The sequence below is a fragment of the Chiloscyllium plagiosum genome, chromosome 11, assembly GCF_004010195.1.
Source record: "Chiloscyllium plagiosum isolate BGI_BamShark_2017 chromosome 11, ASM401019v2, whole genome shotgun sequence".
Taxonomy (NCBI): Eukaryota; Metazoa; Chordata; class Chondrichthyes; order Orectolobiformes; family Hemiscylliidae; genus Chiloscyllium; species Chiloscyllium plagiosum.
In genome coordinates, this window is record NC_057720.1 from 74,049,103 (window position 1) to 74,066,473 (window position 17,371).

General features: G+C 35.9%; 2 protein-coding genes across 2 annotated transcripts in view; one reads left to right on the top strand and one right to left on the bottom strand.

Annotated features, from left to right (window-relative positions):
• Nucleotides 1-17,371, bottom strand: part of cdc73 (cell division cycle 73, Paf1/RNA polymerase II complex component, homolog (S. cerevisiae)) — a 319,379-nt gene that overhangs the window by 188,416 nt on the left and 113,592 nt on the right. The gene's annotated exons all lie outside the window — the stretch shown is intronic.
• On the top strand, nucleotides 10,847-12,215 carry LOC122554565 (beta-1,3-galactosyltransferase 2-like). The gene has a single exon (XM_043699806.1). It carries the CDS (start codon nucleotides 10,847-10,849, stop codon nucleotides 12,119-12,121), a length of 1,275 nt encoding a protein of 424 aa, XP_043555741.1. The 3' UTR covers nucleotides 12,122-12,215.

A 17,371-nucleotide genomic window follows, 5' to 3' on the forward strand; every position in this document is an offset into this window, starting at 1 on the left:
TGAAATATTGGACATGGCATTGCAAAAGGATACTTGAATCCTGCAACCCTTTCGTGCTGTGCTTACTCAAGATTATTTATTTAATATTGAAGAAGGCAAAGCATTTCTCACATATATATTGTTGATAGAAAAGAAATAAAGGCTTAAATAAACGTAAAGCAAAACTATATTTCTGGTTTAAAAATGACTGATTTAGGCTGAAATATTTCTAATTGCTGAATTTGGAGCTTTATTTCATTCAAAAAATAGCAATTGACAACAAAAGGATATGAAAATGTGGTGGTTATGTTCACAAAATCAAAACAGGGATGGACAGAACTTTTAGATACTAAGGGAATCAAAAATTAACATGCATGATGCAGATAGATATAGCTGAGTTAGAAAATCAGCCACTAAGACACAAATATTGAGTAGCTTTGACTGACTAAATGGCCTTCTCCTGTTTGTATTTCATGCTTTGTTATGTTCCTTGGGACTTATCAAGGCAGATGATCAAAAGATTGGTCAAGTAGTAAATTTTAAACCGTGCATTTGAAGAGAAAACAGATATATAGAAGCAAAAGATGCATGAATAATCATGAAGCAACTAAAATTGTGAATGCTTAAAAGCCCAGATTTAGGTAAGTGTAATTCTAGAACACCAAGAAACCGGAAGCATTGAGAGGTCAAGGGGGTGAAATGAAGTAAGGTTTTGAAAACAACTATAAAATCTATAAGCTACAACTAAAAAAGCAAAGTACAAAAGCAAAATACCGCACTTGCCATAAAATTGAAACAAATGCTGGAAAACTCAATAGGTCTGGCAATGTTGGTGACAAGAGAAAGAGGGAGTTCAAGATTCAGCTTGATTACCTTCCTCTAGGTCATTTAACTAAAATGGCAACTGTATCTCTCTCTCTCCACACACATTGCCAAATCCGAATATTTTCTGGTTTTATTAAAAATCTATGTGCTATTTAACAACAAAACAACATGTCAGTGAACACAAGGGTAATGGATGAGTCGGACACACTAAGACATCAGCAGAGTTTTGAGTGACCTCAAGTCCAGAGATTAAAACATTGTAGGCCAGCCAGAAGTGCACAGATATGTGATTGGAAGCTCAGCCTTAGGATCAAATATAACAACAGTAAGGTTGCTGACAATATGGTTCAAACTCAACTGAAAGTTGTTCAACAAATGTATTGAATAGAAATATGGGTCTGTATAGCACAGAGATCCCATATTTCATCTCCAAATTGTACCATGTTACTTAATCTTAAAGTATAGCAATAGCATAAAGTCTACAAGTCATCTTAGCACTCTGAGAATAGGAAAGAGAAACTACCCTTGACTGTGTCTGACTGGAATAGGAAAGAGCCTGGTCATTTGATAAGGGGTTAGTTGGCTCAGTTGGCCAGATGCATGGCTTGCGATGCAGATAGACATCGAAACTGCAGGTTTAATTCTCATATCAGCTGGCATTATCATGAAGGTTGCTTCTCCAATTTTCCATTCGTCTGAGGCATGGTGACCCTCAAGTTAAACTGTTAACCAGACAATAGCCTATATTCCTTTGGGACTACGATAACTAACTTTTCACCATCACCTGATGCATGAAAAATCAGTTTTGAAGCTCAAACATAAATACTGGCCAGTTTTGAGAAGATTTGTAGCTGGATGTAAGTTTGTTTGGTGAGCTGGAAGGTTTGTATTCAGACGTTCCATCACCATACTAAGTAACATATCAATGAGCCTCCGGTGAAGCACTGATATTATGACCCACTTTCTATTTGTGTGCTCGGTTTCCTTGGGTGTGTGATGTCATTTCCTGTGGTGATGTCACTTCCTATTCTTTTCCTCAGAGGGTAGGAGGTGGGGTCCAAGTCGATGTGTTTGTTGATAGAGTTCCAGTTCACAAAAGAGGAGGAAACAACAACAAACTGGCATTCCTAGATGTCACAGTAGAGCGAACAGCCAATGGGGAATTTCAAACCAGGTGTCAACAGGAAAACAACACATACAGACCAAATACTGAATTACAGAAGTAATCATCCCAATACCCACAAATGAAGCTACATTAGAACATTATTTCAATGAGCCATCGCACACTGCAGCATAGAGGAACTACGAAAGACAGAGGAAAATCACCTATACGATATTTGCAAAAAGAACGGGTACCCAATGAACACAGTCTGCTGATTTCTCAGCAACAAACTAAACAAGCAGACAATACACGTCCAGAAACCCTAACCACTCTCCCCTACATCAAAGACATCTCAGAAATGACTGCCAGACTACTCAGACCTCTTGGCATAATAACCCACAAACATGCGAAAACAGCAGCTCAAACTTGAAAGACCTGATACAGACAACAAAATGAATGTCATTTACAAAATACCTTGCAAGAACTGTAACAAACACTACATTGGACAAACAGGCAGAAAACTAGCCACAAAAAGACATGACCCACTATCATTAGTATCCTTACATACAGAGGAGAAAGGACACCAATTTGATTGGAACAACACATCTATCCCAGGACAAGCCAAACAGAGACATGCACAAGAATTTTAGAAGCATGGCATTCTAACCGGAACTCTATCAATAAACGCATCGACATGGACCCCATTTACCATCCTCTGAGAAAATGAACAGGAAATGACATCACTGACCCAAGGAAACCTAAACACGTAAATAGAAAGCGGGTCATAACACCAGTGCTTCACCAGAGGCTCACTGATGATGTTACCTAGTATGGTGATGGAACGTCCGAAAACTAACCTTCCAGCTCCGCGAGCAAACTTCATAAATACTGGCCAGATGCACAGTGAATGAACTACGCTGTGAATGATTTTAATGTTGCAAGCAATTAGAATTGGGTGATGAGGAAAAATACATAATTGAGCTCACTAGAAATGCAATTGAAAGGAAAACAATACATTAAAACACAACATATCATGTAAAACAACTAGCATTGCCAACTTTAATTGTATTCCTTAATATTTCATTCACATGACCTCCCCCTTCCAATTGTTTCACGTCCACTTGTCATCCAAAAAGTCCATACTCTTGTGCAATCCTGTTACCCATTGGAGGACCTTGACTGTCAAAGTATTCTTACAATGAATAAATAGAATTGAAAGATTATTTTAAATGCCCTCACGAATTTCCCCTGGGCTGTCTGGCAGTTAAAATTAGAATTCTGTGAACATGAGATTTCTGAAAACCTCGGTTTAAAATAAAATTTTGTCTATTTAATTTATGATATAGAAACTCTCAAATTGCAGTTCAGCTGTTTAGTTAAGCCAATGAATGATGGTGATATATACTCAAATAAGAATATAGAACAGCCAGACTTGTTTGTGGAGTCTGACTTTAGAGAAGCGCCGACCCAAGTTATCTATTTATCTCTTGTAACAAGCTTACAGTGAACATTTCTACTTCAATTTACATGTATGTTTTAATGAAGTTGGTTCCAATTCCCAAATGTTTCCATGGCTGATTTCCGTCCTGACTTTTAATCTAATTTGATTCAATATTAATGTGAAAACAATAAAAACAATTGACATCTGCTTTTCAAAATGTTTTGAAATCTTTCAGTTTTCAAGAGTTATTGAAAAAAAGGTGGGAAAAAAAGGTGAAAAAACTGTCAAAATATCTGTATACAACTGTTCATTTTTATTTCCCAAATAAGCATTACTGTTCAATCATCAAATTTGGATTTTACTCAGTTAAAATATAGGTAAGAAAGATCTCTGCTTAAGTATGCAAAAGGAAAAGTAAATGTAAGCTTATCATTTTGCACTTCAAAAAAAAACTGGTTGAGACAGACAGTATGACAAATAAAATACTTGCTCCCCTGTTTTAAGCTTGGTTCCAGCATTTTGTGCTTAGGATTCCCAGTGAAGCAAAATCCATTGACAAAATCACGTATTCCTTCATCTAACACCAGGAGTCCTGCAGCAGAACAGTTACCCAAGACAGGAAGGACATTAATACAGTAATGATCACGTGGGATTCTCCTGTACACTGACGTTTCCTTTTGCTTTCAGAGGACAGAGTCAGTCAAAAGCATATCCTGTTCTTATTTTATTTAATGCAAAAGGAGTAAGCTTAACAGAACAAATCTGCGCAGCATCAACCCTGCTCACAGTCATGCCTTAGCTGCCTAGCAACCCAAAGGACTGGACGTAGCTTCCCTAATATGTCGTACACAACCGAAGAATCAGTCCATGCACATAGCAGCTGCCTTCTATTGCTGATGTCTATAAACACTGATCGACCAGAAAGACAGCTGGGGATTGCAGGACTGCATTATTTAACTAAAGAGCTGACAAACTGTTCTCCAATGTGGCTACTATGGTAAGCAACGGTCTTCAAAAAAGTGAAAAAAATTCTGTCTTTTTACTAAGGCAATTCTCTGTAACAGACAGGCAGATGGGCAGACAAAAGTAAAAATTAAGCGTAGGCTGAATTACTCCAGATATGCGCATGTTCAGCAGCAGCCTCTTGCTGGTATGATGGCTAGCCAAAAACATGTTTTCTGCCGGCGTTTGCATCTCTATCCATAAGGGGCCCGACGAAGGAAGGTATGTTAAAGCTTACTTGTACTATTCTTATGCTTTAGAGTTGCCTTGAGAACAAGAGACCCATTGTTCTTCTTCAGGAGTACCTGAATTTCAGCATGAAGCAAACTGGAACAGATTAAATTCACTGTTTATTATAGACTACAGTATAAAGAAAATGGATGACAACAGCTTCAAAAAGCAAGACTTTTTTTAATTTAAAATGTTGCTTGAGAATAATCTTAGTTGTCCGTTTAACAGCAATTTCTGGTACACAAGCAGCTTGAAAGCTCAGTTAAATAGCTTTACTCTGTGGCACATGCTGTGAGCACTGAGCCATCAAAACAAAAAGACGAAACAAAGCTAAGTCAAATTATATCTGTTAAGCAGAAAATAATGCTGGTTTACCATTTTATTGTTTCAACTGTATAACTGCAAGTGTTTTATTCAAGACCAATGCATCATTATAAATTATTATATTTAAAAGGGCAGACTGTTTTATGCTGTCAAATCTAACAACAATTGGCAAACATCAAAGCCAATAATTATTTGTTTATAATATATTCTAAACAGCAGAAAAACTGAAGTCTAAATCCTTATATATCCCTGCATCATCTGACAGTACAGAGTTGGACACATCTATTTTGGACTTAGATAGATAGTTTATACTTCTGAATTTATATACTTTTGACATCAAGAAAACAAAGAAACAACAAATGTTGTTCGCCATTCCATTTTAAAAATGTCAGACTTGCAAACGGTTGAATCTTATTTGAGAGATGTTGTACTGCAGTCAGTGCTTGGCTCAGACATCAATCAGCCGACTGCAATGAATCATTAAACGGTTTTAAATATAAAAGCAGTTGCTGTGCCGCCAGCGTTACTTTTTAATAACATCATGATACAACTGAACATGCCTCTAAGTAAAAGCGTAATGATATTTAACAACTAACTCTAGAGTTTTACTGACTTTATGTGGATTCATGACTGCCCATAATTGGAAAGAGTTGAATTAAGATAACACCACACAATCATTTTACATTAACATGTTAGGATTGATGAAATGTTTTAAATATTAATTATAACTTTGTAGGTGTTTTCTGAAACATTGTAAATAAATGTTAACAATATAGTTAGTGAAATCAAGCTCATGTCTGCTCAGCACTACCACCTAGTGACAGGCAGTGCAATACGTCGTCAGTATACAAAAGTACTATGTAGTAACTGATTGACCTACAACAAAACCAGTCTAATTATTTGAATCCAAAGTATTTCAGAAAGAGACAATAGCTTAGCATGTTGTTTCAGAGCCTGAACTATACATAGTGAAAAATAAGCTGTCCACTTACAATAATGAAAGTCTGCATATCATTTAACTGAGGATTATAATCAACGTATATTAACCAGTGATTTCAAATTATTGGTAAAAGAACATGCAAAATGTTAAATTAAATGTCAGCATATAGATATCATTCTCTTGGGAAAATATGCAATCTTCTGTGTATTTAGATGACAATAATCACAAATCCAACCAAATTGCTATGATGACATTCCACTCCAATTGATGCAACTGATTACATAGACCTAAAAAATAAGGCTACTGAAATACAAAACTTTTCGAACTGTTAAAGCTTAGACATTAATTAAAGTAATTCTAAATTCTACCCCCAGCCATTCAAGCTCCAACTTATATTAGAATTTAACATTCAAAAGAAACAATATAAATAAACAGTACCCCTGCTGCAGAATGGAGATTTTCTCTCAAATATGAGAGTTCAACAATGTATTTGTTTTGTCCTCTCTGTCCTGTTCACAGAATCAGAATATGCTTCCTTTAACCTTATGAGAACTCTAAATGCATTTCAACGTTAGAAAATAAAGCTTTTAAAATCCAAAATAATTTCCTTCACCTAGTCATAGGCTTTACGCTTCATTTCATTAACAGTTATACACATTTCAAGTTGTACCAGTCATTTTACCAATAATTTAATTGCATTCCTGTACTTAAAATGCTTACATCATCTATTATACAGTAAAATGTACAAGAAAAATATAAAGAATGGTCAAAAGTAAGATAACAAATTGTCAATTAATTTTACTGAAATTTTAAGAGCAGGTGTAGGTTATCATGAAAGTAAAATTTTGTAAGCTGAAGTTCTGTCAACAGTGAAAATATAAAATTTAGAGAGATCATCTTGCAGAGAAACTTCATTTTTTTCCTACAGTACTATCAACTGACACATCCTCAATCACATTTATTGCAGTATATGTCCAGTAGCGAACTACTCAATAAAAATGTTCTTGTCTCACTATCTTCTTGCCAATCAACATACTGTGTATAATTTTTCTTTGCTGCAAGTGAATTTTTCTCTTCCTCTCCTGCCTCTCACGTTTTGCAATTGTTTTCTTCCCAATTAGCTGTTCGCACTGTTATTATTAAGATTGCAATACACAGAACATTAAACATTTAGGAAAATATATAATACATAGCTATCTCCCATAGTCTAATCAAATATTTTGTCAAACACACCAGCACACTCTTGGTCAATGGCATCAAAACCGTTGATTACGCTCATATTGTGAAGTGCAATTCCAGGTAAACCACTAAATGCCTAATGGCAAAAGTTACAACTGCTCGATAATTCACTAACAACTGCTGCAGTAAAGTCAAAGGAGGCCAAGGCTACTTCCAATAAATAGTTTATCTCAGCATTTAACTTATTCAAATTAGAAAGTGTTATTTCATCAACACACTTACCGGTGCCAGAGGTTGTCAACAGAATTAAAGGGATCTTATTCACCTAAGTGATTTTCTCTGATAAACAATGTTGACCTTTTAGTTGATAACACAATCTTAACACTATTTCTAGTAGATCATAGGTATTTTAGTTAACTGAAAAGTCAAGCAGTACTGACACAATACATTAACACCTACTTTTTTGCAGATTCAGTGCTTGTCAACATAATCTTTTAAAATTAAATGAATATGGTTGCTAACTCTTTCTCACTTACAGCTCTGCCCTCCCCCCACAAACACACACACAGGTCATTATATATTGGTTTCTACCAAATCAGCAAGAAACCAATTAAGTTGTTTCAGCATTTTAAAACATTCTTTCTCAAACCCTGAGCCACATATTTCTTGCATGAGTGTCCACACTGGATGGTATGTTTGAAGTACCAATTTATTTTTTCTCCCTATTTTTTCTGTTACTATAGAGGGATGAATACACAGGATTGGCCTAACACTCTAGGCAACTTGTATTATCCCAAAGGAAAAAGCACAAAACAGCAAAGTTGTTTAAAACAATCTAAAATACTGCTGCCAAAGACTAGAGATTTCCAACTGGTCAACAGATGCTGCAGTGGTGAGAGACCATTGTCTATGTACAGAAAAAAATGGAATGCTTTACCTGCCTCACTTATCTATAGATGAGGGAGCTATGAAGTTCAAGTCGAAGTAAAAATCCATATCCAAGCACTCATGGCATTGGCATGCTGCAATGTATGCCAAATCCATATTTACTGTTAAAAAGGTCAAGTCAATCCTTCAAGTATTTCCCAATATGACACTTTGCACCTCAAGAGATTCTGAATACAGCACTTTCCTGCCATTTTACTTAATGCTATATTCATTCACAGCAATGACCTACACGAAGGCAACATAACAGGAAGAATCCATTAAGTTGGCATTTCTTTAATTATGTCACTGTATTTGAAATAACAGGAGATTAAAGACTTTAATCTACGCAACATTTTCTTTTGCAAATACATACAGACGAACCTCGATTATCCAGCGTTCGATTAACTGAATATCGGATTATCCAGCAAGATCGTACTTGGCTGAACTATATTATTTGGCATTCGATTATCCAGAATTCAATTAACCAGATGAAATACTCCACGCCCTTGTCCTTCGGATAATTGAGGTTCCTCTGTATTTCAATTTATGCCCAAATTACCTCAAATGTTGGTTTAGAACTGGAATTGCACTGGAGCCATTCAGACTTCAACTAGCTACTTTTAAAAGGCATGTTTCTTTCGTTATTGAACTGTTGATAGTACAGCAGCCAGTTATTCATTTGTAAGAGATTGCTATTTAGATCCAGTGTTTTCTTTTCACTATACTCCTATAACCATACATACGTTCCTCTCATATTCAACTAAATTCTACAGCCTATGTTGGAATCCTTTTTCAGCTAAAATATAAAATAATATTTACTAACAATTAGATACTTATTTTTATCTCGTAGCCAACTTCCATAAACAATATTAGAATTTAATACTTCCAAAAATTGTGTATAAATTAACTTTAAGCACTAAAATCCATTTTCACTGGAGATTAGTTAATTTTAAAATAAATCTTGAGCACTCAACTACTCTCACGTCACTATCAAGAACCTATTAATTAGCAACAATTAACTGATTATCTGAGAGATATTTTCAATTAAACATGCAATGTTCACGTACACAACATTAATGTGTCCTAACAATGGTCAAAACCCTGCCTATTACCTCATACAGGGCATTAAAAAATCTTACACTCAGATGCTATGTGTCAATCTAGCTTTAAATGTATTACATAGAATACCACCTGTATTCACGAGCAAGTGTATGATTGCAAAGATTCAATTCACTTGCTCTTAAAATCTTTATGAATAACATCTTTTACTGAAGTCTCACAACAACACCTGGTCAATGGAAAATTATCTGGAGACAAAGAGAGAGGAGGAAAGAGGAGGAGAGATGGAAGGGAAATAATTAATTCTTGTTTGTCCTAATTATATAAAGCGGTGTGCACTGAAATGATGAACAAGACTGTCTTGAGTAATAAGACAAGAGAATATGTTTAAAATGTATTGTGTCAAAACATTCATAACATATATGGAAACTGAACTGCTAAACTGCACAAACTAGGGTCAAGAAAGTACTTCACAAATAATTAACACTTTAATGAATAAACCTATTTTTAAAAACGTTCAATAATATTGCTGTTTCACAGGTGAAATTGTTTGTCAGTCTGTTCAATGTCATCAAATGGAGCGCACTGTTAGAGATGCTAACCTCTATCAGCTATCAAAAGATAGATAAATTCTAGAAATAGACAAATGCTATGTGCTCTTGTCAGCACAACAGAATGCTTCATATATATGTGCATGAAATGAGGACTGCCCATGTTTCATTTTATCATTAACAGTATTGAAACTAGTTTTGTCACAGATTATAAGAGCAGCAAATCTTTAAAACTAGTACAAACACCAATCTAAAACTTAACACAATAAAACTACTTTTTTCAACTTCAAACTTCTAATTACATGGTTAAAGGAAATGAAACATTCTACAATGAAGTATGACAACTGACAGCTGCTTCGTCGTCCCGTATTTTAAATATAGTGCACAGTGACAGAAGCAGTGCACTAAGAAAATTATTTTGCAAGTTAACCTTCATTCTGTCATATTCAACACTTATATGAGTAAAAAAACAACTCTGACCAAATGCTAATTTTGAAGTAGAAATTAGGTGGTATTTTAATGTGCATGCATTTAAAAAGATCACAAGAATCAACCAGAACACAGAAAGGAAACAGATTTGGGTTCTGATAAACCTTCAAACTGGAATGGTACTGTGACAATGCAGTATTTCACTAATCCACAACAGTATATGAAATGCTCTCCAGGGCAAAATGTACCTTTATTAATTTACAACACATGAAATTGAAACTCTTAAACCCTTAACAACTTAGGTGCGTGTAATAAAGTGTATTAAATGTTGTGATTCAAGAGTCCAAAACAAAGGATAAACTTTAATGTTTAAAATATATGTAAACACCATGAACAATTTCTGTGGTGTCAATAATCTGAATTGAATAAAATATGGATACATTTGAGTGATTGTATGTAATGTATAATGACTGAAATATATTGCAGTTTCCTTCTGCAGAATATCAAGAACAAAGACTTCAGAAACTTGTGTATTAAAGGCTATCAAGATTTATTTTAATAAACACGCTGCTTCAATGGAATTTCTAAAATCAACAAATACCCACATGTAAAAATGGATTACTTACTTACTGATTGCACTTGGATGAGGTGATAAAAGGATTAAAAAAGGTCTGCAATAGCCAAATACTAACCTGCCTCTTTAACCTGCTGAAGAAACACATATAAATATATATTTTAAAAGGTCAAGTTCCTCAGAGCTTTTTAATAAGGGACACAGTCCTAGAGGAAGCTGTAAAACATAGCCAATGTGAGCACAAAAGAAAACCCTTAGGCACTGCAATTAGCCCTGCTGCAACATGCTTCAGTTGAGAAGACGGTACTGCTGCCTAATGAAGATGACCTGGAATGTTAAACGGTCACTATTTCGTACTCATATTATTGCACTGATTTGCCTTGTATTTTTATTTGCAATGTTTCTGTTCATTAATCAGCACGATTGGGTAACTAGCAAAACTTGGTCAAAGGAAACTGGTTATTCTGTTCCTCATACAATGAGGGGATTCAGGTCACCAAAAAGTACTACTAACCAGAGCACAATGAAAAATATTTGGAAAGAGGCTGCGCAAGCATACAAGATTCATACAGTGAATCCTAGCACTGCACTTTCTCCTCCAGATGTAACTGGATTAGGGGACGTACTGAATGCTAATGGAACCATGCACAGTGAAAAGAAGACAGGATATATACCCCATCACCAGTATAATTACATCATTAATGAACCAAACAAATGTGAAAAACAAAGCCCATTCTTAATTGTGTTGATTGCAGCTGAACCTGGCCAAACTGAAGCTCGACATGCCATTCGGCAAACTTGGGGAAATGAAAGCATTGCCCCTGGATTACATATGGTACATCTTTTTTTACTAGGTTCTAAAAAGTCTGGTGGGAACTTTCAGCAGACTTTATTGGAAGAAAGCAGACAGTATCATGATATTATTCAACAAGACTTTCTAGATACATATTATAATCTCACTATTAAAACTCTGATGGGAATGAACTGGGTAGCAACATACTGCCCACATGCCTGGTATGTTATGAAGACTGACAGCGATATGTTTGTGAATACAGAGTATTTAATAAACAAACTCTTAAAGCCTGCACATCCTCCACGTCACAACTATTTCACTGGATATCTAATGCGTGGATATTCGCCTAATCGCAACAAGGATAGCAAATGGTACATGCCTCCAGAGCTCTACCCAAGCGAGCGATATCCAGTCTTCTGTTCAGGCACTGGTTATGTTTTTTCCGGGGACTTAGCTGAAAAGATTTTTAAAGTCTCTTTGAGTATTCGGCGTCTGCATTTAGAGGATGTCTATGTTGGAATCTGTCTTGCAAAACTGAGAATTGACCCAGTGCCACCACCCAATGAGTTTCTCTTCAATCACTGGAGAGTTTCTTACTCTAGCTGTAAATATAGCCATCTAATTACCTCTCATCAGTTTGAGCCCAGTGAATTAATCAAATATTGGAACCACTTGCAGCAAAACAAGCACAATGCGTGTGCCAGCATGGCAAAAGAGAAAGGCTACAGAGGACATGGCAAGTACCGTACAAAGAAAATGCACTGATGACAATTCTGAAACCAAGATACGCAATCTTAACTCTATTGTAAATTAATGATTGAAGCATGTATAAAGATTATCTACAAACCCAATGCAACATTCCAACGCTTACAAAATCATTATCAGGATTTGCAATTTTCAATCGCTCCTTTAAAAGTGAACCTCTCAGAAAAAGTTGTAAGATTACTATGGGCAGTAGATGTTGTGAAGTTTATCTGCTTTTGGAGTCCTTAGTTGATTGAATGTCTATGTATACCAAACTTCAAATTTATTTTAGGCAATTCAAAGCAATGAACCTCAGTGAACTATTCTTACTGTTTAACTGTGGCAACAGTAGTTAATCTCAAAATAGAATGTGGTTCCAAATTTTGTTGTTAGCTGTACAAGTTAATCTATGTCAAGTTTTATTGAACCTTGTTGATAGGAGCTTTTTAAGGAATATCATTTGAGAACAATAAAATAGAATGATTTTACAAAGCTATATCGTTCAGAACATACACTAAAAAAGTTCAAAGATACAGCGCCTTCCACTAAAGAGTCACACAAAATAATTAGTACGCCAACTTATTTCGAGGGAAGCATGTCTTACTTTCCTAGATTATTAACTTCAATTGAATGTTCCTCCACATTATATCAATGATCATGGACCTTATTTCATTATATTTATGACTGTCCTTTGTGATACACTTTGTTTGTGGGAAGAAATGGAAAATTCCAAATTTAAAAATATCTTCATTCAATTGAAACATTTAAGTTTCTTCAACTTTTTATCTGCATTATCCCTCCCCTCTCCAGTTAGGCTGGGATTTTGTAATGATGTCAATAAAGCATTATTCCTGAAAATTGTTAAATAACTTGTAATTCAGCAAACGAAAAAGAGTAGAGTCAAAAAATCTATTTTTCCTTTCAATGTTCCTATCTTGATGGCAACCATGCTACTTTGTTTCTTTTTTTTTTGTATTGAAAACTTTGTTGTGCAATATTGCTTTCTTCTGTAAATTTATCATGATCAATGAACAGCTCCAAAAAAATAGAAAAGATAAATTTAAAGCTTGGAAACCCATTAGTAAATTACTACTGAAAACTTGTGTTTGATGACAGAATTAAAGTAATGCTGAATGCAATTGAACTGTTTTGTGTTATAAACTGAAAAGCATCACACACATCTGTGCATAACCAAGAAAAGGTGTTGTGTGGCTGATGGGTTTTCATATTCATCTAATATATTCAACACTTATTCGTCAAGAAGAATCAAGTGAAGACATTCTATGGTAATGTTACCAATTTGTTTTATTGACTTTTGGAATGTTTTAATATTTATTTCTATTACTTGAATTAGGATTTTAAAAATATCCTAAATGTAATGCACCTTTAAATAAATCCAACACAAGCAGTGGTATGCACACTTGAAGCGCCTTGCAAATCCTTTGTTAAAAGTGCTATATCAATGCAGGTCCTCATTCTACTTAACCACAGAATTGTTCGAGGGAAAATGCAAATTAGAACAGATGGAAGACAAAAATAACTAATCATCTGATTTTGTAAACTAACCTAGACCACAATTAAGCTGAAGAAAGAAAACCTTATTAAGAAAACCATCAAGACAGGTTTGTTTTATCTATAGCTTTCTTTCTGGTGGCTAAACAAATGTCATGGCACTAAGTTATATCAACTGTGAACTCCTAGTCTGTGCTGAAATATAAATTTCAGTGATGAGTAAAAATAACAAGTGATTTCAACTTTTCCAATATTAGGTACAAAGTAAGAAAGATTTAGAGAAGGCAGAATTTTTTAAATGAGCACAGATCCATTTTTAAGCACACAAAGTCTTACAAGAAAGGATGAAGCTGGATCTAAGTTTTGGGAAGAACGTGGGGTGAATGGTAGAAGTATCAGTAGGGAGAATTTTCATCATCTGAACAATAAAAAAAGATTTAAGGTATTTACTCATTAAGGCACTCAAGGGACTTTAGGAGAATGACAAGAGTCCTGATTGAAACATTCAAGATTCTCAGGGGGCTTGGCAGGATAGATATGGAGACGTTGTTGCCCCTTGTGATGCGACACTCAGACCAAAGGGCATAATTTCAGAGTAAGGAGTCGCCCAGTTAGGACACGAGAAGAATTTTTCTTTCTCAGAGGGTGGTGAACTTGTGGAATTCTTTTACTGCAGAGGGTTGTTGAGGCTGGATATATTCAAGGCTGAAATAATCAGATTTTTTAATCAATAAGGAAATGAAGAATTATGGTGAAAAAGGTAGGAAAATGGAATTGATGATTGTCAGAATGGTGGAGTCGATGGTCCAAATTGCCTGTTTCTGCTCTTATGTCTTATAATTATGGGGAAAATAAAGTTGAACCAGAAATAAATGTTTTCAATTTGGCGGGTGGGAGGGGAGCAGGGGGTTAACTATGATGAGACAGGATTTGGTTATAGTGGACCGTGAGCACTTGCTACATCAGAGCACTGGGAGGAAATGATGAGTATATAAAGCTCAAATTCCCTACAAAAGGTAGGGGTTGGGGAGAGAAGACAAACAAGCCGGGGCACCCTGAAGGTTGAAGGATGTACAGCATTAGATAAGACAAAAAAAGGAAACTTATGGTGGATAGAGGATTAAAAACAGTTGCAGCCCTAGCAGAAGATAGGAAGTGCAGAGGGTTACGTAAAAAATAGAAATGAGGGAAGTGAAGAGGGGGCATGAAGAAATACTAGCAAGTAAAATAATGAATAACTCAATGGCATTTTATAAGTGCATTAAAGGCAAGACAATAATCAGGAAAAGAGCAGGCTCATTAGGGACCAAAGTGGGAATCTATCAAGAATAACAATGTAGGCATTAGATATTTAAATCAATTAGTATTGAAGAGAAGCAGGTTTTACTGGCTTTAAAATTAGATGTATCCAAGGCTGTTGTGGGAGACAAAGGGCCTTGACATTAATTTACAAATCCCCTCAATACACGAAAGGTGCCAGAAAATGCGAGAAACAGGTAATTATTGAAACATGTTGGTAGTGATAAAACAGACTCACTTGCCTATTGTTTCCTATCATCAGTGGTGGGGAAGCTTTTGGGATTAAGTTCAGAGACCAAATTTATCTCCACTTCGAGAAGCACAGATTAGACTGAAAAGAGTCAGCATGGCTTTGTCAGGGAATAGGACCATAAGATCAAAAGACATTGGAGCAGAATTAGGGCATTTGGTACATTGAGTCTGCTCCACCATTCAATCATGGTTGATATACTTCTCAACCACATTCTCTGCCTTCTCACCATATCTCTTGATCCCTTACAAATCAGGAACTTACTTATCGCTGTTTTAAATACACTCAAATACTTGGCCTCCAAAGTCTTCTGCAGCAATGAATTCCACAGATTAACAACCCAATGTTAATTACTCTCAACATTCCAAATGCAGTCTGACCAGGGCTTTATACAACCTCAGCGGTAGATCTCTGCTCTTGTATTCTAGACCTCTTGAAAGAAATGTTAATATTGCATTTGCCTTCCTAACTGCCAACTGAGCCTGCGCGTTAACATTAAGAGAATCCCGAATTAGTACTGCCAAGTCCCTTCATGTTTCAGATTTCCAAATTCTTTCCCCATTTAAAAAAATACACCTCTACACTTCCTAATGAGGTGCATAACCTCAAACTTTCCCACATTGTAGTCCATCTACCACTTCTTTGCCCATTCTCCCAGCCTGTCCATGTCTTTCTTCAGCCTCCACACCACCTCAACACCACCTGCCCTTCCACCGGTTTGTGTCATCTGTAAATGTAGCACCAATGTTCTCAGTTCCTTTGTTCAGATTATTAATGTATAACATGAATAGTTGTGGAACTCCACTAGTTACCAATTACCATCTGTAAAAGACCCCTTTATCTCCACTCTCTGCCTTCTGCCAGTCAGCCAAAGACCTATCAATGCCAGTACCTTACCCCTAACAACATGGGTTCTTATCTTATTTAACAGAACCCTGCCTGGCAACATGTCAAAGGTCTGTTGGAAATCCAAATAGATCATGTCCACCGGCTATCTACTGTCTAACTCACTCGTTATCTGCTCAAAGAATTCTAACAGACTCATTAGGCATGATCTCCCCTTAAAGACGTTTTGATTCTGCCCTATTTTAACGTGCATTTCCATTAATCTTCTCCATTATAATGAACTCTAACATCTTACCGAGGTCTAAAACTCTAAAAACAACAGAGGTCAGGCTAACCAAAACATAGTTTCCTGTCTTCTGCCTCCCTCCCTTCTTAAACAGTCATGTCACATTAGCCATTTTTCAGTCTTCTAGGATGTTCTCTGCCTCCAGTAATTTCTGAAAGGTCACCATCAATACCTCTACTGTTATGAAGATGTGGGTGTACTGTACCTTTAAGAAAGTTAAAAGCTAGCAGAACTATCTGACAGCACCAGTGTTCTGAACAAGATATAATGTAACCTTTTGGTCCAGCGGCTAGTGTAGCTGGCTGCCTGGAGACAAAAACAAATTTGAATTAGCCCAATCAGTTTAAATTATACCTAAAAAAAAATGCAAAACTCCAATCAGTTTGAATTTAGTCTACTGACAATTTAAAAGCCAATGACACAATCCAATGCTTTGGAGGTATAAGACTGGGAAAAATTGAACAGTTGGGAGATAACTGCCAAAAAGACCAACAGATGTAGGCTGCTAGTCAGAACTCTCCGAGAGGTACCTGTCTAGGGAAGGAGTTTGCACAGAAAAAAACATAACACCGACCTGGAGAGCAAATCTACAGGGGAAGATATAAAGAGAAGATTCGACCACTGGCTGGTTTTAAAATTTGAATTTTTCAGTAAAATCTTGATCGGGGATTTTATCGGACTAGTATTATAGAAGGGAAAGTAAAAGATAGGTTAGAGGAAGGAGTTATAAATAGTTGCTACTTTATTCTCTGTTATACTTTAAGAAATAAAATTGTTAATTTTTACTCTAAATAGTTCATGGCCTCTTGAATTTTCAGATTACTGCACAGGAAAAATCTTTTCTATGTTGCTGGTTCAAGTTAAGCAGGAGGGTGACATAACACTACTATCTCCTCAGCTATTGCGTTCAGAACCCTGGGTGTAGTCCGTCTGATCCAGGTGATTTATCCACCTTGAGACCTTTTGTCTTCCACAGAACCTTCTCCATAGTGATGGCCACCACTTTTACCTCTGTCCTGACACTTTGCTCAGCTGGTGTCTTCCATTGTGAAAACTAATGCAAGGTATCTGCTTAGTT